Source organism: Synchiropus splendidus, chromosome 4 (assembly GCF_027744825.2).
Source record: "Synchiropus splendidus isolate RoL2022-P1 chromosome 4, RoL_Sspl_1.0, whole genome shotgun sequence".
NCBI classification, from domain to species: domain Eukaryota; kingdom Metazoa; phylum Chordata; class Actinopteri; order Syngnathiformes; family Callionymidae; genus Synchiropus; species Synchiropus splendidus.
Window position 1 is genome coordinate 6,601,531 of NC_071337.1, and position 22,618 is coordinate 6,624,148.

Here is a 22,618-nt window from a genome sequence, read left to right on the forward strand (position 1 = left end):
AAATGGTTCTAAATTCACCTGCCTGTTTTTCTTCTTTGGACCAGGAACAAGCTCTTCTAAGCATCTGTCAGAATATGTCATCTTTGGTCACTTCCCACCAGTGTTGCCACTCGCACTGAGTGGATGAGGCGTCGTGAAACAGTATTGCAAGGTTGATGAAACAGTGTCCTAATGTTCAGAGGCCACTAGATGGCGCTCTTGGTTTAGAAATGATGCAAGGTTCCATTGAATTAGTGGTTGAAATCCAAACATTTTATAGCAGACAGCGCCATCTGGTGGCCTCTGAAGATCAAGTCATTGTGTCATGAAACCCCATCAAGTCTTCAATACTACAATGCAAGTCCCTCTCCTTCACCTGTCTGGATCACACCTCCATGTCCTTCTTCATGGTGATGTCTTCCAACACTGTGGTCCTCATCTCTGTCCATCACTCCACCTCATCTTCCCTCTTGCTCTCCTCAAATCATTTCTAGATTAATTTATAATTTCATTTCAACTTTAGGCTGTAATAACTCTTTCGGGCCATGTGAAATGTCTTTGCAGACCAGATTTGGCCCCCAGGCCTTGAGTTTGACCCGAAGACAAGGAGCCTGGCTCATCATTTTTTGGTGTTTTAGTTTTTGAAATTGCCATTTATTGTCCTCAAATTCACCCGGTGGGTTTGTTTGTATCGCTCAGTAAGTGTCGTCCCTTGGGCTCCCGACTCTGACCAGGACGCAGACAGTTTCTCAGCATTCACAGTTTTATTAGACAAAAATACAGAGGGACAAAATAAATTATTGGAATGACTGGATTGAAAGTTACTGGATCTTCTTGGTGAAGGACTCCCAGAGTGTGGAGAGCTGAGCCTGCAGGTCCTGCGAGGTGGCGTCCAGCTTGGCCTTCAGCTCCTCTCCATAGGTGGCCAGTTTCTGCTGGACCTCCTCCGTCTTCTGGCTCAGTTGCATCCCGAAGGTCTGGGTCATCGGCACCACCACCTTCTGGAACTCCTCCAGGTTGTCCCTCATCTTCTGATTCATCTCCTCAGTGTAAGGAACCATCTGGGTCTTGAGCTCGGCCACGCGTGTGTCCAGGTGGTTCATCATCTCCTGGCTGTGCTGCTGAACGATGGTCTTCAGGTTCTCGGGGTCCATGGAGTCGGCGTAGACGGAGGCCTCCCTCTTCAGGTCCTCGATCTGGGTCTGCAGCTGAAGCACCAGCTGCTCGGCGTGCGGCTTCAGTTTGTCGCCGACCATGGCCAGGTCCTTCTCCAGAGTGGCCTTCAGGACCTCGGCCTGATGGCTGAACTGGCTCATGAAGTTCTCGGTGACGGGAGCCACCTGGCTGCGCAGACCTGCCACGTAGTGGTTCACGGTGTCGGTGCTCTGAGAGATCCAGACACTGAAGCGGGAAGATAAACAAGGTTGACTAATGGTCAGATTAAGGATTGGATTAGACCATAAACTAACAAAGAAACAAGAGTTTAAAACCTAAATATTTGTTCTTTTAGAGGATTTTATTTTGTGTTCTGGTCATCTTCATTTTTCTCATGTTCTCCTGTTATGATCAGATACTTTGATATTATTCAGATTCAAGCCGCGTTTCTTCCCCACTCACTTGACTTCCTGTCCCAGCTCAGACTTGCGAATCCGGTCCAGGGTCTCCTCGGCCGGCGAGGCCACCTGGTTGTAGTACTCCCAGAAGGCATCCTTCACCAGGTCCAGGTTGGTCTTGGGCTTCTCATGCCACAGGATGTTTGCGTTGCAAACTGTCGCCAGGAACAAAACAATAGAGTTAGAAAAACAAGGGAAGATCCAGGACCAGCGTTGGGAAGTAGTTCTCACCGGAGAAGAGTGCGAGGAGCAGCAGCGTCTTCATGGTGGAACCTGGCGAGCAGGAGAAGGTTACAGGGACCGTACAGACGTCCGAGCATCAGCGGACTTACCTCGTGTGTGTATCCTGTCTTCGCTCTGCTGGTTGTGTGTGTGTGTCCTCGGTCCCGCCTGTGTGGTTTATATGTCCACGGCGAGGAGCAAAGTCCTGTGGCAGGTTCCCCGCTGGACGCCTTTCTGTCACCGTTGTCACGCAGACTTTATGACCTGGTGAGTTGGAGACTGAAACTAAATGAGATTACAGCAAGTGAATACTGAATTCACACACTTTAACTTGCTCTATTTCACCTGAGTTGGGTCGCAGGGGCAGCAGTTACGGCAAAGTGGCCTGGACTTCCTGCTCCCTAGAAACCAGATCTTCTGGGTGAATACCGTGGCGTTCCCCAGCCAACTGAGAGACGGGGTTGAGAGACATCCTGGGTCTGCCCCGAGGCTTCCTCCTAGCTGGACAGGCCTGGTGCGCCTCACCCAGGAAGAGTCCTGGCTGGCTTCTCTTCATGGCAGTTCCGCTCTGAATCTCAGCTGCAAGACCTAGAAGGACTTCTCACCCGGTAGAGAAAACTCCACCTGGTCTTGTTCAATTGGTCACGACCCGAAAGTCGCACGCGTTATTTCAAAGTGTCGTGAGAGCTGTATTCAAGTATTCAAAACTGGTTAACTGAACTGAGCTCCTGTGTTGCCGTGGAAAAGATGCCTTTTTGGATCAAAGGAAAGGAAAGTGTTTTTCTTGAATATGTCAAACATAGAAACCTGGACTAATATGGGCTGATGTGAAGAGCAAGTTGTTGTATGATATAATTCTGTATTTTCTTTTATTTTCCTACTTTTTATCCACTCTGGTTTTTTTGTAAATAGTTCATATCAATAAGAGTTTTCACACAGCCGAGATCTTGATGGTGTATGTGCATTCATCTGCTTATTATCGTGGCTGGCACAAATGAATAAAAATGTTGGAGAAAAGGGCCACATTTAGCTGGACCCGATAAAAAATAGTTCTTGAGTGTCGTGCTTCTTCTGGGGCCCACGACTGTCACCCACATCTGGCTCCTTCACAAGTCATCAGTACAAATAATAAACAGTCGGTGGAGCTGTGTGTAGTTCAGACTCAGGAGTGGCTTCATCTTCGCAGGTGGCGCTGTTGTGTTCCATCCAGAAGCTTTTGAAAATGACGTTTAAACAACATTTTTGGAGGATTATGCCTCTGGTTTCTCTTCACTTACTGGGATAAACAACCCGCCGTGGTGTCTGCCGCGTGTGACGCACGATCGCACTCTGGTCTCGGGTGTGAACCTTTATCTTGCTGCTCTTATCTGCCGCATGAGAAAGCCGGCTGAAGTCCACACGTCTTGAAGTGTGTGTCGTTCAGCTGCCGCCTGGAGTCGAGGGTCAGGAGGAAGGTTTGTGTGTCACTGGTGTTTACAGGTGTTTCTCTGGGTGACTGCAGATTCAGGTCAGAGTCTGACCACCGAGCCGACACACTACTCTTCTAACTTCACTGGGTGCGAGAGATTTCATTTCTGCTGAGACCGAAAGCAGCGCCTTGGTTCCCGAACCCACGTTTTCCACACACAGATCTGCCAGATATCGGCCTCTACTTCATATGCTTCTGACTCAGACATTCCCAAGCCAGAGTGAAGCCATGACACAATGGGAGACAAAGTAGCTGATACACCACTGGTTTTGTTTAACAAATCACATCATAGATTTGAAACCAGAAGTGAAGATATCGACAAACACTGACCCTTGGGCCATTCGTCGCCCGACCCCAGTCTCCATGTGGCGGCCAGGCTCTGACGTCAAAACACTATCTGGATGTTAGACTTTCAAAACTGGGACTGGAAAATAAAAATGAGCGTCTTCATCGACAGCAGCATTTTAAATTTAGACAATCAAATCCATTCTGATTCCAATAAAAGCAATTTTCCAATTCATCCAGTGAAGAAACACCTTTGCTTTGGTTCAATAAATAAATAAATATTAAAAACAATTACAATGAAATAAATAGTTCAAGATAATAGCATTTTATCTCACCAGATATTTTGGTCAGGCAAAGTTTCTTTGAGAACATGAGACTTCCATTTGCAATGAATATGTCACAAATCATCATTTATGTTGAATATTTATTTCTTGAAATTTACATGATAAAACATGAAAGTAAAATTTTACATTACTGTATTTACAAGGACTCCAAAAATGGCTCCTGACTCAGCTCTGGTTTTAGGTCGTGGCTAATGTCTTTCTAGAGACGTTTTTTATCAAATACATTTTCTGCTATTTGTTTCTGCAAATAACCAAAATAAGCCAAAATAGCCGAGTGTCAGTAGCTGCAGTTTTTCCATAAATTAAAAGGGATTTTCTACAGGACTTTCAACTAAGCACAAGTTCTTTCATCTTGTCTACTCCTTAGCTCACACTGAAAATAAAATAAAAAAATATATATATCATGATATTAGATGAATTATATTACAATTTTGTATTAATGTTGTTCTTTTCCCTGTTGCTGCTGTTTCTGGCTCATGGTCCTGGTCTGTCTGCAGAGGCAACAGTGGCGTGTTGTTTTGGACACGTGGACTCTGACCTGAGAGCAGCACAACAACAAATCAATGGCACTAGTTTCTTCACTCGGTCGTGACATCACCAGCAGCTCTTCGCCTCGGCTGCTGTGATGTGGCAGCGCCGCCAGTTGGACCGGACTTTGGACCCGTCCGCCAGCGCAGGGGTCTGCTGCCTATATAAGGTGTCGGTCAGGAGGGTGGTAGTAGAAGACTGTCAAGCTCCGTTGGAGTCATGAAGGTCCTGGTGGTCCTCGCCCTCGCGCTCCTCGCTGGTAAGACAAAGGCAGTCCAGCTGTTTGTGTTGCCAGAGTCATGGTGTGTCTTCCACCAGGCTGTGATGCCTCCAACTTCATGAGATACGACCAGCGTCAGGTGGACTTGGTCAAAGATGCTTTCTGGGATTCTGTTTCCAAGGCGACCATGATGGCGGAGGACTCCCTGAAGCAAGTCAGGAGGTCCGAGCTCGGGAAGGAAGTCAAGTAAGAAGGTGTCCGCGGATGTCAGTCAGGAAAACATCTCGCTGAAATGTCTCCTGTTTTCCAGTTACATGATCTCGCAGAGCTCGGAAGCCGTCGAGAAGATCGCGACCGTCCTCCGCACCCAGGTGGCGCCGGTCACTCAGGACCTCTTGTTCAAGTTCTCAGAGCAGGCGGAGAAGCTGAGAGGTCGTCTGGAGAAAGATCTGAGCAACGTGGGCGCCAACATGCAGCCTTACGCAGAGGAGGCGATGGTCCACTTCCAGTCTCAGGTGGAGCAGCTGAAGAAGCAGGCGGCGCCTTATGCAGAGTCCATGGACGCTGAGACTCTGAAGGCCGTGGTGATGGAGAAGAGCCTGGAGATGAAGAGCCAGCTGGAGCTGAACATGGGCCTGCTCCAGGAGCAGATGGGTCCCTTCACTGAGGAGATGAAGCAGAGGATGGCAGCTCACCTGACGGAGTTCCAGAGGAGCATGGTGCCTCTGACGGAGGGCTTCCAGGTGGAGCTGAGCAAGAGAGCGCAGGAGGTCCAGCAGAACCTGGCGCCCTACGCCGAGGAGCTGAGGGTCAAGCTGCACTCCGACACCAAGAGCCTGAGGAAGCAGCTGATGTCCCTGTGGAAGAGCTTCAGCAAGATGGCGCAGTGACGGGCGCGTACGGGACACGTGTGTGTGCAATATCCAACCAGTCTGTTCAGCGTGTGGCGCCTCCTCTGAGCAGCAATAAAGTGTTACACTCCAACAACTGTGCGAACCATCATTTCCAAACACATCTCTGTCCTTATGAGGACCTCTCATTGACATAGTGCTTTCACCCTTAACCATCCAAAACACATGGCTAACCTCAACCAGGACTCACTGAACCAAACTGAAAACTCTGTTAACTTTATGTTTCAACCCTCAAAACCTTGTGGGGACCGGCCCAAAATGTTCCCACATGAAAGTGAATTATCAAGACTTGTGATACACACACACGCTTGTATTTCTATCCTTGTGGGGACAATGTGAGGGCGTCTCATTGCCCTTTCCCCAGCCTCTCTAAACCGAATCATCCAAAACACATGGTTCACCATAACCAGGACCAAACTGAAACCCAATTGTAATGACTCACTTATTTTGAAGTCTTCATCCTCAAATTGTGGCTTAACCTCGTGGGGTCCAAACCAAATGTCCCCACAAAGTCACACGGTCCTCACAATGATAGTGTTTTCTCAAGAAGTGGAATAAGCAAAGCACACACTCAGGTGCAGTCACACACACGTTTGTCTTTTTATATTTGTGAGAACATCTCATTGTCATAACCCTTTCCCCAGCCATCCCAAAACAAGTAGCTACACTGAGCCATGACTCTGAACCCAAGTGAAACCTAGTCAAAACCCAGCTGTTGTGAAGTTTTAACCCTGAGAACGAAGGTTGAAAAAGCGAGGACCGGTAAAAATGTACTCACTGCGTTGGTTAAAAAGTCATACTGATTCTCACAAAGATAGTACAAGGGTAGAGTACAAGAACACATGCACATTTGTATGACTACTACTAACCCTTTCCCCGGCCTCTCACCCTAAACCCAACCATCCAAAACACATGGCTAACCTGAACCAAACTGAAACCCAGTTATTTTCATGTTTTACCCTCAAAGCATTATGAGGACCGGCCCAAATGTCCTCACAAGGAGGTGTCTCGCCAAGGACTGCTGTTCAGCGAAGAGCGTGATGTTCGATTTCCGCTGCTCCACTTTTCACATCTGATAGAGTTAACAGGAAGTTGCATGCAGCGCAGTCCTGACGCACTTGTTGATGGTGTTGAGATTGAGCTGACTAACCAGCAGCCAGACTTCAGTCCCTCACAGACGACAACATGGCTGCACAGGTGCCGCTGCTGCTGCTGACACTGATCTGCAACATCCAGGCTGAGGTCATCCGGCGAGCAGGAGAGTCCCATCGCTTCAGCCTGAACCAAACCGCTGACTTCTGCTCCGTCTCAAGATGGACCAGTGAGGGGAAGGAGCTTCTGTGGAACTCCTCAGGCTCGTCTTATAGGACGTTCTCTCTGAATGGCTCCCACTCGGGTCAGTACCAGGAGCAGTGCTGGATTCGTGGCAACCTGACCCTGGAGAGGAACTCCACTCTCCTCGTCTGTGATGACCACAAGATGAGAGATCATGGGACTCTGCACCCGGACATTGGACGGATGGTGGAGCTGACTTGTGACAGTGTGGGACCAAACCAGAGCGTCCAGTGGGCCTATGAGATGCGCAGTACAAATGGTTTGGTTTCAATCGCAGACCAAACACCTCCGGTGTACGAGCACCAGCGGGTGAAGAAGGAACCTTCTCGTCTTCTGGTCACTGCTGACCAACACTCTGAAGACATCACGTACTACTGTCTGGAGCAGAGGCAGCAGCGGTGCGAGCTTCGCAGTCGCTTCTATATGAGAGTCCAGCCGGCGTTCATCTTCCGCTCGGTGGGAGAGAGTCTGGAGCTGAACTGCTCTGACGTCAGAGGAAACCAAACACGCAAGTGGAGGATCTATAACTCACTGTGGCCTGTGACAGAGAGTCTGAACCTCACGCTGATGTTTCCGTCGCTGACACTGGGCCACACGGGTGGTTACCACTGTGACCTGGGTGCTTCTGCTCTCCACTACACTTTCCTGTATGTGTGTCCTGAGCCGAAGCCTCCTGCCGTGGTGCTCTTCACTGGCGGGGAGACCCTCACTCTTCCCTGTGGCAACTGGAATCGAGCAGACTCCTGGTTCATGAGGACCAACAGAACTGGCGGTCGGGTCGCGCAGATAAACAGTTACAAGTATGAATGGCAACAGTACTCAGATAACATGTATCTCTCTGAGGGCAGCCTGCAGATTAGGAACGTCTCTCTGCAGGACAGCGGAAAGTTCTGGTGTGTGCAGACGACAGGTGATCACTGCGTGTTGAGATCTGAGACCCTGGTGATGTTCGGAGAGCCAGAGGTTGACCACCATCTGGTGAGGTCTGTGCTGCTCAGTGTGGTGACGCTGATGATGCTGTGTACTGTTGTGGGGGTGGTGGTGTGGAGGAGCAGGCGGAGAGAGCAGCTCCCAGCAGCTGTGGAGGAGCTGGAGATGTACCAGCTGTCCCCGGAGTCAGACCTGCAGGAGGAGACTCCGGTCTGAGCATGTAAATCACTGATGACCTTTGACCTGACGACCATCAAAGTGTGCGCTCCTGTTTGGCTTCAATAAATGTGACAGGCTTCTGAACCACACTCTGTCTTGGTGACTCTCTCTCTCACACTCACACCTTGTTTGTTTTGCTTTTTTTGTTTTTGTGAGGACCTACTATTGCCATAACCCTTTCCCCAGCCTTTCACCCTAAACCTAACCTTCAAAAACAAATGGCTAAACTTTTATTTTTTTCAAACTTTAATTTCATTTTTCATTTTTAGAGACAGCAACGACAGATAAACAGTACAATACAATCATACACAGACAAAAACAATAACTGCTACCTGCCTCTCACCACGTCCCTCCCCCGTCCATTCTCCCATCCGGACCATGCACAAAAAAATTAAAAATTAAAAATAATAATAAAGAAAGAAAAACTATTTAATAATAACAATAATAAATAAGTAAATACATAGTTATAATAATAATAAGATAAATAATAAAGATCCAACACATATTTTATATACAAGGCAACATTGTGTCAGGTGTGTGCTCAGGAGTCACTGTTTTAACCAGGACTCTCAACCAAACTGAAACCCAATAATAATAAACTACTTTTACTGGTGTTTAAACGCTCTTACCTTATGAGGACCTGCCAAAAATGTCCCCACAAAGCAAAATGTCCTCACAAAAAGATGGCCTGTCAAGACTCGGTCCTCCCAAATATGGCAAAACATGCCCACACATGTATCTTTGTGGGGACCTCTCATGGACATAACCCTTTCCTCAGCCTCTCATACTAAACCTAACCATCCAATACACATGGCTCAGCTGAACCAGGACTCTGAACCAAACTGAAACCCAGTTATAATGACCCAGTTATTCTTCATCCTCAAATTCAGGTGTTTTGTCAAGAATTGGTCCACACAAGGCAGGATATATAAGCACACACACACACTTGTATTTCGATCCTTGTGGGGACATTGTGAGATTTCTCTTTGCCATAACCCTTTCCCCAGCCTCTCCCACTAAACCTAACCATCCAAAACACATGGCTCACCTGAACCATGACTCTTCATGGTGACAGTGTTTTGTCAAGAATTGGTCCCCACAAGTGAGGATCAACCAGACGTGACTGTGGTCATTCATGGTCAAACTGGCATGAGCGTATTGGGACAGCAGGCGGCAGTAATGCCGCTGGTGAGTCATCACAGAGGAGAAGTAAACATGAGTCATGAACGCCTTCCAGAGTTGAGTGTCTTTATTGGAGCACACAACAAAGCAGTCTGGACAGCTCAGACTGGCGACAGCGTCTACTGCAACAGGGACTGGAACCACTGGCTGATCTCCTCCATCTTCTCCCGCAGGTTGGAGGTCACGTCTTCGGAGGTCGTCTCGAAGCTGTCTTTGATGCCCTTTCCTGCGCTCTCAATCTGGTCCTTCACATTCTCATACTGGGTCTTCAGCATGTCGTTGACCGACTCCACCTTGGTCTGCGTGTGGTCGCGCATCTGGGTCAAGTACGGTTCCATGTTCCTCCTCAGCTCCTCCACGTTGTCGGAGGCGTTGGACTCCAGGGTGGACAGGTAGTTGGCGAAGTTTCTTTGACAGAGAAGGGGAGTGAGTGGAACTTCGGGGCTCGTGAGAGCGACCTCCTACCTCTGGAACTCGGTGGAGTCCTTGTTGAAACGCTTCTTCAGCTTGCGTGTGTAGGCGGTGACGCGGTGACGGACGTCTTCCACGTTCTGCTCCATCATGGTCTGCAGCTCCTGCGCGTACTTGTCCATCTGCTCCCGGGTCTCCTGCATGTGCTCCGCCATCTTGTCCCCGAGATTCTTCAGGTCCTGGCCCAGACGCTCAGCGGCCTCCTGGGAGTACGGAGCCAGCTTGTTCTCCACGATGTCCTTGTAGGTCTTAAGCTCCCCAAAGTTCTCTCTAAAAAAGGCGCTGATGGGGGCAAGATGGACAACTTTAAAGGAATATTTTTCCCTTCTTTCCACAGTGAAATGAAACATACATCATCATGTAAAAATATTGAACTTTGAATTATTATAAATAAAACATTTAGGACACGTTTAAAGTTCTTGTCAAGCACGTTCTATTTGATATACTGTAGTTTTATTTTGATGTTTCCGTCAGCCATATTTCCTCTCTCAGTGTCACCAGGCAGAGTTCCAGCTCTTTCTGTTCCGCGCACGTCACTGCTTCATAAATCCGATAATGACACTGATATCGAGCTCTGATGCAACTGCTTAGTTATTAGGAAATAAATGTGCAATATGCAAGTGTGTGTGCGACCTTGTATCGCTAGACTTGTGGGAAACACACCTCTTTGTGGGGACCTTTTGAGTATTTAAGTATAAGCCTCTATTTGCGGATTACAACTCGAAAACAAGTGAGTCATTACAATTGAAATGAATAGTTTAGTTGAAGTCCTGGTTGCGGTCAGACATTTGTTTTGGATGTCTGGGTTTAGGCTGGGAGGCTGGGGAAAGGGTTATGTCAAAAGTCAGTCTAATTTAATAAAACACACTTAAATAAATACATATTATTAGTGTTATTATTACCAGGTGCCCTGAAAGCAGCCCACTGAGGGTGCACAGGTCATTTTAATAAAGTTAAATAAAGCCTAGAAAATAGAATGAAACAATAGATATCTGAGCAAAATCAAGAGTCCAGATGAAATAGAAAACAGAGGAAAAATGTAGAATCAATTAAATGTATTATTTGTATTGTTATTATGATGATCTTTTTTTCTATGCGTCATTTAAATGTATTAAAATAAACATTTTTATTGGGCCATTGAGTGGGCTGTTGTCAGGGCAGGTATCATTGATCACTGACCTTGATCACAGAATGTGTGAGAGTTACGTCACCTTCCATATTTATCAGCGCCTGCTGTACCAGGTACGATATGTCTGGTTGTGTAGTAATAAAACAGCCACTCAGTGGACTGATAACATCCGTACTGAGTGGAAAGTACAACCAAAGACCTGAATGAAATCTAAGTCCCAAGAATGTCTTTTACATAATTTATATTATATATTTATTTCCCAACAAGATATCTTTATTTCTATACATCCATATTCTCCATTTTTCTACCTTTTTGTGGAACTTTTTTTTCAAATTGAATATTTTTATACTTAAATTTAGATCACTTTAATTAAACTGAATTATTTATTTTAATGTATTTTATTATAATGTATTTATTTTTTATTTTATTTATTATTTTCTAGCTTTATTTCTCTCAGATGAATCAAACGCATCGACTCACTTCAGCTCTTTGGTGAACTGGCCGGTGGCGATGTCCGTCATCAGATCTTCAACTTTGGTGTTGATAGTGTTGAAGTAGTCGGTCATGGTCTGCAGTGTGGAGCCCAAGGAGTCGGCCCAGTCGTCCTGCGGGACCATTCGGCCATGGCAGCCTGAGACCATGAAAAATCTCATTCAATATTGAGAGTGATTTTTTTATGTTTTTAACTGAACGCTCACCAGAGACTACGGCCAGAGCCAGGAGAACCACAGCAACCCTCATGATGATCTGAAGAAAGCACCTGCAGTGGACACAAATATATTTAGTCACTCTAGTTCCAGAACGGTGCAGCCATGAGAAGAGTCTCACCTCAGGGATCAGAGACGTCTGTCAAAGGCTCTCAGGTGTCAGGCACTATTTATACACAGCCATGACACAATAAATACCGGGTGACTCGCTGACCCCTGTCCGAAGTTCCCAGACCTCATCTGTGTTGTCATCTTTTATTGCGGCGTGTTATTGGTTCTCCACGCTGGAGGGACACTGAGGCGACGACTCAAACCTCTGCTCCAGACACACCCCGGGGCGCTGAAGGTGAAACTCAGACGGGAGAAAACCTCAAATAAACAACTATGTTCCAGTCACCTCATGTGCCTCCCGCAGACACACTGGCTAACACAGGAGTAGAAAGGGCAAAGGTCATGCTTCCATGTCGACTGGCTGGTCCAGAGTCTGCTGCCGCATCCACACTGCTGTTATAAGATGGGACCGCGTCCAGCTGCCTGGCAGTTACTTAACACGCCGAAACCAATGGGCAGAAGACAGAGGCATAAAATGACTCAATCATTCACCATCACTTGGCTGTGTTTCCTTCAGATCCATTTTCCAATAGTCGCAGGACTATGTTTTGTCTCTTCCATCTCACTGGAGTGTGACACCCCTCCCCTCCTCTTTTGCTATATCAACCTGAGGATGGGATGGATTAGATGCAGGGCATCACTCCACAACTCAGTGGTAGAAATAAATATCAATAAAAGTAAAACGTTTTTATGTATTTATTGTCATAATGTTTTGCGGAACTTTGTTGCTCTTAACACAATAAGTAAATGAATAACACTTGAGTTAATCCTTTAATAATAAATATCAAAGCATTTGTCATAAAAACTGGTCATAACCTTTTGCTTTTTAAACACAGATAAAATCTCTTCTTTAACACAACAAATGTTGTCTTTGTTAAGTTCTTTATTTGAACAAATACAAACTACATTTTTGTGTGTATAATAAACAAATGTGACGATGAACATGCGCAGATGCTAATAATAATAATATATATATATATATATATATATATATATATATATATATATATATATATATATATATATATATATATATATATATATATATAATTTATTTGCATCTGGGCACGTTCATTGTCACATTTGTTTATTATACACACAAAAAACGTAGTTTATATTTCTAACAACAGCAACAGCTTTTGTTCAGGGATGTTTTTCGCTACACAATGGCCAGGGTTTCCACTACTCTGAATGTACTTGAAATTCTTATAAAATTGAAATTCTTATACAAATATTTTCAAGACATTAAAAGAGCTTTAGTTTAATAAGGTGATATAAAAACTTGAATATAGACACCATCATGACTTATTGTGCTGTTGTCAAACTGATACAAAATAAGATTGATTAATTAATCACTTTTTTTTTCAATCAACTATTGCTATATAACGGATTAACTGTTGATGTCTATAGCGTTACCGCTCGCGTTGCTAGACGCTCACACGTGAAAGTTGTGGCACCGCGATTCCAAACTATTCACTTGCGTCACACCATCGTCCAATCAAATAGCTCCGTCCTCGACTCTCATCCAATCAGAGTCGTTCTCACTGGAGAGTGGAACTAGCGTGTGACGCTGCGCACTGTTGTCAAACCAATCATGACTGTCATTTCTAAAGTAAATCCGCTGCTAACTTTCTCCTGAGTTTGTCTCTCCGCCACGATGAGCGGCTCCGGCGGGTCGGTGATCACGCTCCAGCTGGGACATTACTCCAATTTCGTCGGGACTCACTGGTGGAATCTGCAGGTGATGCTGAGCGCGGTGGTAGCTAGCCGCTGTTAGCTTAGCATGTTGGCGAGTGTCTGCTGATGCTGCGGAACTGTAACGCTACTGACTTAAAAGAAGCGAAGAAGAGCAACGTGTCGAACAAAAGCGGCCTTCACTTATGTACATTTCAACGTGGCCTTTTAACAAGGGGTGGAATGTCAACTGTTTACATTCAATGGTCAATCAAAGGAAAAAAATGAGTCTTAAATATCATACTAAAACCTGGTCAGTTGTTCTGTTTTTGGCCTTTTTTGAAGTTATTTTATTATTTTTATTTCCCGATCATTGTTGTTTATTAAACATGTATTCAAAAAGTGATCATGACTGATGTTGTAGTTTAACGATTACCGATATGAACGACAGAAAAATGGAATTAAATACAACTTAAATGTGTCAGTTTAATTTGAAAAGAACACTTTTGTTTAAATGTAATAAATAGCAATGAGTGTCATGAGAGTAAAGTATTCTTCCAGCCTGTCCCCTTCATGTCCTCATTCACCACGAACCTCATTGCTGGTCTTCCTCTTCCTTCGTCTCCAACCTTTGTGGTGCCAGGATGCGTCCTTGTCGTACGACCCAGACTCGCCGCCCGGCGAGATCCAGAGCGATGTGGTGTTCCGAGAAGGTCAGACCCTTGGTGGGAGCATCACCTACACCCCCAGACTCATCGCCATGGACCTCAAAGGTAACTCGACCGGCTCTGTGGGTCGCATGTCGGAGGTTGTAAAGTGGACATGAGACAATTGTTTTGCATTGTAAACCGTCCTGCTGCTTATGATTCTCATCATGACTCATATATTTCTGAATTAAATTATGTTAAAAAAATTTTTATAAAGGTTAAATTTCTTCGCAGTCCTTTGGTTTCATATCTAATATGTTTAGCATTATATTTTTATACACATTTACCATTACACAGTGTGTTTGTGTATGCATAAACTAATTGTTATTTTGGTATCATATACTTTCAGGAGTTTCAGTTGTGCAAAACATCTGTGAACAAAAAACGTTTTCTTTCTTTTTGTCCCACATTCTAAAGACTTTTGTCTCTGTGTGACTCTTGTTGCAGGGAGTCTGCAGGCTCTGCCTCAGGAGGGAGGTCTGTACGACGACGGCAAAGACGCCTCCACCGTCTCCTGGTAGCTTCACACGGACCTCAACATTCACACCCTTCACGTTGACTTAATCCTTTCATCTGCTCCTGACAGGGATGGGAACCTGATGATGCACCGAGAAAGTCCTCCCCCGAAAAACTCTTTTCTGGAGGATCTGGACAGGTTGGATGTGAGTGTCTGAATGTTCACTTCACTTACACTGTTCTCCCCAGTTTCTTATATCTGTGCTCTCTTCCTTCTAGAGAGGAGAAATTCTTGCCGAAGCTCAGTTTGCCAGCACTTCTCAGCCCCAGCGCTCCGGTGAGAGCTGCCGTCCTGAATGTTGTCAGCGAAACTGTGGCTTTAAGAATGTTCTCTCAGTGGCAGGGAAGGTGCAAGTCGACACGGTGAACAGACGCCTGGAGAAGGCGCAGAAGAGCTATCACCTGGAGGGCAGTGTCAAGGTTTGGTCGGACTTCCTCCGGATCTACCTGCATCCTCGCACCATCTCCATCGTCCACCAGTACAACCACGACGGGTAGGAGCTAGCTAGAAAGATGACCGTGAACCATGCAGCATCTTTACGGTTTCCCTCTCTTCATAAGTCTCCAAAGAGACAAACTGCTTTATGTTTAAATCAAGAAACTGTAGAGGTATTTCATATATTTGATCATTTCACTCTTAAAAAATTATAAATGAGGTCATGTAGGGTCGACAAATGCTTTTAAACTCCTCTCCGTCTCTTCTTCTTTGCTTGTTTCTGATCCCATTATTTCCCTATTGATGTGAACTACGCGTGTTGCTGCAGAGACTCGGACCGTCTGGAGGCCTTCAGTCAGGGGGAGGCCGTCCTGCACGGCCCCCTGCTGGACCAGCTGGATGACAAGCTGCACTTTTTCGTTGAGGAGTGCGACTACTTTCAGGTGAGTCTGTTGCTCACTTGGGTCGAAACCACATGTTAAATATAGTGAAATACACCGACGCTTCTGCCTGTAGGAAGAATAGCTTTGGATGTGAGTTAAGGACGTTTATTACTGACCGCAAGCTGGGAAATGACAAAGTGGCATCCGACTACAGTGTAAACAAAAAGATGAGGCAAGAGCAGGCGCAAGTGGCAGGACTCTGAGATATGATGTAAAGAACTGGTGCTCAAGATGAAGAGGAAATGTTGCATGTCGATACTTCAAAATTAACCCATTTACTGATAGTCATTTGCATGGGTTGCCTGGATTATTTTTTATTTTATTTCATTCTCAAAAATGTGCAATGGTTTTGGCAGTTCTTTTTCCAAAATAAGTTGCACTTGGCAATATTTTATATCTGGCTGTTTTTCAACATTACGAATGGTTTTTGACTGTAAAAACACTTTAAATAGAGTAAAAAATGATTGTTCAACTTGATAACGTGGTGAGAACTGAAGACAAGTATATGCAAACTGACATAATAAATGTTAAACAATAACACACTTTCACTACTGGACTTGATTTAAACGCAATGTGTGTTTTGTTTTTTTGGGGCAGCCTAATGGTCTCACTGTCAATAGCTGGACTCATGCTTAAAAAAACATAGGGTTGGATGAAGTTCTGCAGAGTCATGGTCCTGTGTAGTCAATACAGAGTTGAGAGTTGTGCTTATAGAAGGAGTCCAAATTTTGTTGTTTGTTCCAGTAACTGTGTTGTTCTTGCTTCAGGGCTTCCAGGTGTTGTGCGACTTGGCTGACGGCTTCGCCGGCGTCGGGTCCAAGGTCACAGAGATGCTTCATGACGACTATGGTGGGAGGGGCATCCTGACTTGGGGACTGGCTCCTGTCAGTCATCCAGACTCGGTGAACATTTGTTCTGCTGGATCAGCTGCTCTGCGGTGGTTTCTATCTTTGTTTCCTTTGTTTGGTGCAGACGCCTGTGAAGGAGTTTTACCACCTGCTGAACTGCACGCTGGGGCTGGTCCACATGTCCAGTCACAGCTCCCTGTTCTGTCCACTGTCGCTGCGCGGAGGTCTGGGACTGCGAGCCTCTTCCCCGGTCAGCTTCCCTCACCTGAGCTACGACGTGAGTGTGAGCGCTCCATACGGTCGAGGCGCCATCAGTGAGGTCACAGGTCAACGCTTCCTCCGCAGCCCTCTCTCTGGTACCACTCCAGCTCGGTCCTGGCTGTGGCCCTGGACGCCCTCACCGTGCCCTACAGGTTGAGGAACAACTGCGTGCCCATGTGGCAGGTGGCCGACGCGCTCTCCTCCTCGGGTCGAAAGGTGCCGGACCGGTGAGTGAGTCCGTGCTCTTCAGTCCTTGAATCCTCTGGTTGACTCCCCAGGTGGTGTCTGCCTATGGTGCAGTCCCGTTTCCCTTGATGCACGGCGGCTCTCTCCCTGACTCTTTGACTGTCTGTGGAGACTCACTGCCGTGGAAACCGATCTCCACCTGCCCGGAGGCCGACAGTGGTCGGTGCTACGGTCAGTGGGTGACGCTCAAAGGCTTGGAAGGACACAAACTCACCGGGTCAGAGTTGATCTCAAGGTTTCTGCCTGGTCTCCAACTGTCAGATTAACTCACCTTCTTCATGCTCCTCAGTTCCATGCAGTATGGGATGACGCCTCTTCACCGCCTGGACAGCGGCGAGGACGTGCTGGCTTCCTACATCAGCTCCTTCTATCCCTCGTCTCCTCTGTGAGTGTCATGTCTTTTTGCTCCTCCAGCCACACGTCTGTCTGACGTCTGCTCTCGGCCTCCAGGAACCTACAGCTGGTGTCCGCTCCCAGCAAACTGACACCTCCTTTCCCGCAGATCTTTAGCTCGTCCGTGGGCAGTCAGGGTCTGCTTCACGGTCACCGGAACGGTTGTGAGTTCCACGTCCGCTTCTTGCATTGTTGACGCTGCATTTATTGACGTCCATGTTGCCGTCCGCAGTTTTGTCCCAGGCGGTGACCTCCGTCCCCGTCCTGACCTCCCTCCAGTCTGGACCTGCCATCGGCCCCTGGCTCGCTGACCTGCATCGCTCCGTCAGCGCGTTTGACGTCCGCCGCGTGGCCCCCAGCTTCCTCTCTCAGGGACTGGACATGGATCACTTCCGTGAGGCTCTTGAGCAGCTGCGTCGCCTGTCCAGGTGTTACAGAGATGACAGCGGAGGAGTGACGCGCTCTTCCTCTGAAGATGATGATGATGATGACTGACCCAGAGAACCCTGTCCCATTTTCTGCTTGTCCTTCTGGAACTGTGCAGTGGTTCTGCTGGATAGTCATGGTCTTCCTCCAGCCACTCTTCAACATCAACTATGTGGAACCTTGTGGTCAAGAAAAGAGTGAAGAACCTGTAGGTCAAAGAAGAAGACTTGAAAGATGAACCAGGACCAGCAGCACTTTGACCCAGTCGAGTGATGATACCTGCAGTGAAGACCTAGGACCAGCAGAGTGTTCACTGCTTCACCTCCGGTCTTGGATCTGTCTCTGTTTCTAGTCATGTTTCTATCCTGTTATCATGAGCTGAAGGAAAATCCCCTCTCTAGAGGGACGTGTCTGTGATCTTCATCATGTCACAATTCATGCTAAAGCAAGTACAGGAACCAACGGGATTGAGAGCCTGTGTGTCTGGCATCTACTGAGTAGAGCTGACGATTCATGCTGCAAAGTTGAGTTAGTCCTGCACTTGCCCTGCCAGAGAACGGTTCAGCTGAAGTGCACCTGCTGTCATTAGACATTCTGGGCTGCAGATGTGCTTTATTGTTTGAGGACGTCTCCGACTGACTCTGAAAATAAACCTTTTCTAAAAAAAACATTTTGTTCGCAAACCAAACGCGCTTTATCCAAAACAAATGTATGAAGTGGGGAAACGGTGATGGGTAGATGAGGTTTCATGAAACAGCGTCCTGATTTTCAGAGGCCACCAGGTGGCGCTGTTGGCTGTAAAATGTTTGAACTTGAATTCAATGAAAAAAAATGAAAAGGAACCAGAAGCCCATCCCAAAGTATACTGCACAACTATAGACACTATGCAAACCCTGGAAGGTATGGAAATACTAAAATGAAAAAAAAAAAAAACTTTGAACGTAAGACGTTTTACGCATTTTTATTTTGTAATGAAAACAATCCATGGATCTCACAAAAGGTCAAAATGGCAAAAAGATTATCCGCTCAGCGCAAACATGCTTCCAAGGTTAAACAAAAAAACCCATCTAACAGACGCACGCGCACACAGCCACTACTGAAGTCGAGTCATCTAAAACATCCCTACAGACGGAGGCTAATACGGGACAAGCGGCGACATGTGGAAGGGAAGGGAAGAGGCGCAGACGCGCAAGACCGGCACAGACGAGCTAGCTATCAAAAAAGAAGGGGCTGGGAGCGACAGGTGGCGGGTTGTTAGCGGGAACGGGGCGAGACACGGGGAGGTGGGGCTGAAATAAAAAGTTCCAATCCGGAACTAGGAGCGAGAACGGGAGCGAGAGCGCGAAGGAGAGCGAGACATGGAGCGCGAGGCGGATCTGGAACGGGAGCGAGCTTTAGCAGGAGAGGGAGACGGGGATTTAGACTTGGACTTTGACCTGGCCCGAGGTTTCGAGTCCTCGGGGGACTGCGAGCGGGAACGGGAGCGTGAGGCTCTCTCGGGCTCCGGGCCTTCGTCGTCGCTCTTGGGCTGGTCGCGGCCCTTCGACACAGACTTCCTGGAAGTGGAGCGGGAGCGAGACCTGGACCGAGACTCGTCTTTCTTGCTCTTCTTGGTATCTTTCTTGCCCTTCTTGCTCCTGGGGCTGCGGCTACGGCTGCTCTCCTTCTTCTGGCCGTGCTCGTCGTCGTCCTCGTCTTTGCCCTTGCCCTTGTTCTTCTTGCTTCGGGAGCGACTGCGGGAGCGGCTCCGGCTGCTGCTATCGCTGCGGCTGCGGCTCTTGTGAGACCGACGGCTCCTCGAGCGAGACCTGGATCCAACAGACAAGATTAGAGTCCACGACTCCATCCCAGGAGGAGTCACGGTCTACGTACCTAGAGCGACTTGGGCTTCGAGAGTAGGAGCGGCGGCGCCTGGCGCCGGGGCGGTCCTCGATCAAGCGGATCTTTCTGCCGTTGACCTCGGTGCCGTCCAGCTTCTCCAGCGCCCTCTTCATGTCAGAGTAGAGGCGGAACTCAATGACGCCTTCGTTCTTCCGGCCCTTGTGGGTGTCAGCGTAGGTGACCTCCCCTGCCTGCCTCATGTAGTCCTGAGAGAAGAACCAAACCATGAGCTCGACCATCAGGACAACCCAACCGGAACCGCAGAGGAAGCCGTACCTTCAGGTCCTGCCAGCTGCAGCGACTGGACAGATTCTCTACTATGAGCCGATAGTCGGTCCTTATAGGCGGACCGTATCGGTCTCTGCCCCAGCGCCCATATCCACCTTTCGAGGCAACAAGAGAAGGAAATGAGCAACAGACACCCGCGAGCCCTGAATGAATGTGTCAGCTTAAAAACTAAGCTATAAAAATGTATGTTCAAGGAAATAAAGAAGCAAATCAACTGAACTCTAAGTCATTAATGGCACATATAAGCAGTTATTAAAAAGAAAAACAGTAGAGCACTAGAGCTTAACAATAAAAATTGTCCTTAAATTACAGAAAAAAAGATTTGCTCTTAAATAATTATCAGCAAAACTGATTGAAAAAATGTACTTACTGTGAACTTAACTAAACAAATGACCTCAGGCTACATCCACAGTGGGTGGGTTTTAAAGTTGCTGTTTATATTTAACAGCCTTTAGTACAAAATAAATCGATTCTTGAAATGAATGATCGGTTCAAATCTAGCGATGGTTCTGATTACCTAGAACTGTCTGCATTAGGGAGGGGTTCTTGAAGACGCCTTTTCAGAGCCCACTAGATGGCGCTCTACCATTTAAATAAGGCTTATGCTTTAAAAGAACGAGGGCGCCACCTACTGAGCCCTGAAAATGAGGCTTCATCCATTGAAAAACAAAAACAATAACCCCATTAAAAGGGTTTTTTTAGACATCAGGATTCCATAACAAATTTAGAAAAACATGATGAAAAGGCTCATTCTTCTGGTATTAAAAACAAATCCTGACGTTTCAAAATAACTTTAGTCATAACAAAGCCATTTTAAGGTGAAAACAGCATGGGTGTGGATGTAGCCTGAGCTAAGCTATGCATCAAAAGTCTAAACAAAAACAAAGCACTGTTACAAAACATGTTGTTGTTAGGCACCTATGAGAGCTGAACCCACATCTGATCCTAACCCCATGGCATCCTCACCACCCGGCCAGGGCCTAATGGCAAAATGGCAGTCTTCATTCACAATGGCTCCCTTTATTGGTCTGCCCAAGGGCCCAGAATGGTCAAACCACACTCTTGGAAAGGGGGGACACCATGGCCAGCAATAGGGGCAGGCACTCAGCAAAGGACTCTTTCAATTAAAACATTGAGGTTCTTTGTTAAATCTTTACTTTTAAATCAACAGTCATTTGAAAATATTTGATTTTTTTTCAGTATAAGTGACAGCCAAACGTTACAACAGCAATATACAGACTGGTCATTACGCTGATCTCAGCATATTCTCATGCAGCTATCATCTGGTCTTTGGTGATTCTGGTGCATGTTCTCGCTGGGTCCTGATAAAAACAGGCTGTGTGCACAGGGCTGCTTCCAGGGGGGGGATAAAGAAGCCGGCTCACTTTCCTCCCTAGTGGTGATGATACCATCGATTAAGGAATACACCCGGTCTCCGACTGAACACGTACTTAGAAGGGCAAAACCCTTGTTCACTGACGTGCGGCTCTTGCTTAAGAAGGAGATGGATTTTTATGCGATGGCAAAATTTTTCATTTTTTTAAATCCGATTGCAAGTACCTGGAGTGACATCATCACAACCAGCAGGAAGAAAGTGAGCCGACTCATTTCCCCAACCCAGACGCACCTTGTGCATACAGTCCATTCATGACAACATATAGCATCCACTAGGTTTTAAGTCATGTTACATACAAGTGCAACCGAATAAATAGCTTATAGTGTCTGAACATTTGCGGCTTTGAGCATAACGTAACAAAATATACATCAAGTTAGGCTTCTGTACCTGCACTACAGGTGGGCTTGCAGGCTTCTGTTTGCAGGTCTGTAACTATCTTAGCTGGAACTCACTTACCGTGTCCTTCCGAGCCAAGAACTAACTCTCAGTCCAGCGTTACTTCACATCAGGCTACGCTCAAGCTACTATTTACCATGCGTCATTTTGGATTGGACGAACTCGTCACGTGACCCAGATAGCCTCGAGGCTAAAGCACGCAGAGGTGCGTTGATGCACATGAACCACCAAGGACGAGATTGAAATCTAATCTCAAACAACAGACTGGTAACATTATCAATAAAGTGTCAAAGGAGAGCCACGTGCACGTGGACGCTTACTTCTTCCGCCGCCGCCTCCCCCACCTCCGCCTCCACCACCACCGCCGCCTCCTCCGCCGCTGTAGCCTCCGTCCCGGCGTGGGCCTTTGGTGTGCTCCACGATCACCCGCTCCCCGCACAGCTCCTTCCCGTTCAAGTCGTACACCGCGTCGTCGGCATCGCGGGGGTCGTCGAACTCCACGAAGCCGTAACTGGAGCAGCGAAACGTTTTGGCATTGTTAGCTTAGCAGGCGCCGACATGGCCACGTCTATCTGGATTAAATCACGGTTTAGTGAAAAGAAATGGTCAATATTGCCACTTTAACGTAAACACTGTCGACTGGAAATACGTTATTAGCCGTGTGTTTACCGACAATCATCGTTTTATCGCAGCATTATCGTAAACAAGGTTAGCAAGGCCGCGGCTACACGCTAGCTAGCATGTAGCCACGCTGCAGGGTCGAGCACGGACAAAGACGAACCCATTCTTCAGGTCCACTTCCAGAATCTTGCCGTATCCTTTGAAGAACCGCTCCACGTCCTTCTCCCTGGCCCTGTAGCTCAGACGTCCGATGTACACCCGCGACATTTTCGCTGGAAGAGCCGCAGTTCGGCCGAGTCAAACCAGAGAGCGAGCGCGCCCGAAGAGAAGGAGACTCGGGGAGGGCGGGGACACCGGTGGTGGGCGGAGCCACTGGACGCCTTCCACTCCTGCTCGTTGAATCACAAAAAGGTGCTTGAAAACTCAGCGGAG

The 22,618-nt window shown here is 47.0% G+C and overlaps 6 protein-coding genes across 9 annotated transcripts in view; 3 read left to right on the forward strand and 3 right to left on the reverse strand.

Annotated features, from left to right (window-relative positions):
- Positions 1 to 17, forward strand: part of LOC128757791 (probable ATP-dependent RNA helicase ddx6) — a 9,028-nt gene extending 9,011 nt beyond the window's left edge. The window contains exon 13 of the mRNA XM_053863321.1: positions 1 to 17. This exon is cut by the window's left edge and continues 2,640 nt beyond it. The gene's annotated coding sequence lies outside the window, so the exon portion shown is untranslated.
- Positions 18 to 734: 717 nt separating this feature from the next.
- On the reverse strand, positions 735 to 1,937 carry LOC128757792 (apolipoprotein A-IV-like). Its single transcript, XM_053863322.1, has 4 exons — positions 1,925 to 1,937; positions 1,824 to 1,865; positions 1,597 to 1,747; positions 735 to 1,380 (listed from the first exon to the last, which is right to left on the reverse strand). The coding sequence occupies exons 2-4, from the start codon at positions 1,855 to 1,857 to the stop codon at positions 801 to 803; spliced, it is 765 nt and encodes a 254-aa protein (XP_053719297.1). The 5' UTR covers positions 1,858 to 1,865; positions 1,925 to 1,937; the 3' UTR covers positions 735 to 800.
- Positions 1,938 to 4,561: 2,624 nt separating this feature from the next.
- LOC128757893 (apolipoprotein A-IV-like) lies at positions 4,562 to 5,629 on the forward strand. Its single transcript, XM_053863515.1, has 3 exons — positions 4,562 to 4,698; positions 4,758 to 4,905; positions 4,970 to 5,629. Exons 1-3 carry the CDS (start codon positions 4,659 to 4,661, stop codon positions 5,547 to 5,549), a joined length of 768 nt encoding a protein of 255 aa, XP_053719490.1. The 5' UTR covers positions 4,562 to 4,658; the 3' UTR covers positions 5,550 to 5,629.
- Positions 5,630 to 9,306: 3,677 nt separating this feature from the next.
- apoea (apolipoprotein Ea) lies at positions 9,307 to 12,342 on the reverse strand. Its single transcript, XM_053863497.1, has 5 exons — positions 11,665 to 12,342; positions 11,535 to 11,596; positions 11,317 to 11,467; positions 9,702 to 9,989; positions 9,307 to 9,644 (listed from the first exon to the last, which is right to left on the reverse strand). The coding sequence occupies exons 2-5, from the start codon at positions 11,575 to 11,577 to the stop codon at positions 9,356 to 9,358; spliced, it is 771 nt and encodes a 256-aa protein (XP_053719472.1). The 5' UTR covers positions 11,578 to 11,596; positions 11,665 to 12,342; the 3' UTR covers positions 9,307 to 9,355.
- An 841-nt stretch (positions 12,343 to 13,183) lies between these two features.
- Positions 13,184 to 18,824, forward strand: msto1 (misato mitochondrial distribution and morphology regulator 1). Of its 4 annotated transcripts, none has more exons than XM_053862941.1 (14): positions 13,184 to 13,395; positions 13,972 to 14,101; positions 14,483 to 14,552; positions 14,622 to 14,697; positions 14,771 to 14,828; positions 14,889 to 15,045; positions 15,316 to 15,430; positions 16,198 to 16,332; positions 16,403 to 16,555; positions 16,624 to 16,755; positions 16,818 to 17,002; positions 17,075 to 17,170; positions 17,236 to 17,339; positions 17,411 to 18,822. In XM_053862941.1, exons 1-14 carry the CDS (start codon positions 13,312 to 13,314, stop codon positions 17,671 to 17,673), a joined length of 1,758 nt encoding a protein of 585 aa, XP_053718916.1. In that variant the 5' UTR covers positions 13,184 to 13,311; the 3' UTR covers positions 17,674 to 18,822. The 4 variants fall into 4 exon arrangements, with proteins under 4 accessions (XP_053718916.1, XP_053718915.1, XP_053718914.1 ...); XM_053862940.1 differs by having other exon boundaries at positions 13,185 to 13,395; positions 17,236 to 17,342; XM_053862939.1 differs by lacking the exon at positions 13,184 to 13,395 and having other exon boundaries at positions 13,403 to 14,101; positions 17,411 to 18,824.
- srsf4 (serine and arginine rich splicing factor 4) lies at positions 18,551 to 22,535 on the reverse strand. The gene is made up of 5 exons (XM_053862943.1): positions 22,347 to 22,535; positions 21,886 to 22,076; positions 19,762 to 19,868; positions 19,477 to 19,691; positions 18,551 to 19,412 (listed from the first exon to the last, which is right to left on the reverse strand). Exons 1-5 carry the CDS (start codon positions 22,451 to 22,453, stop codon positions 18,920 to 18,922), a joined length of 1,113 nt encoding a protein of 370 aa, XP_053718918.1. The 5' UTR covers positions 22,454 to 22,535; the 3' UTR covers positions 18,551 to 18,919.
- Positions 22,536 to 22,618: the final 83 nt, after the last annotated feature.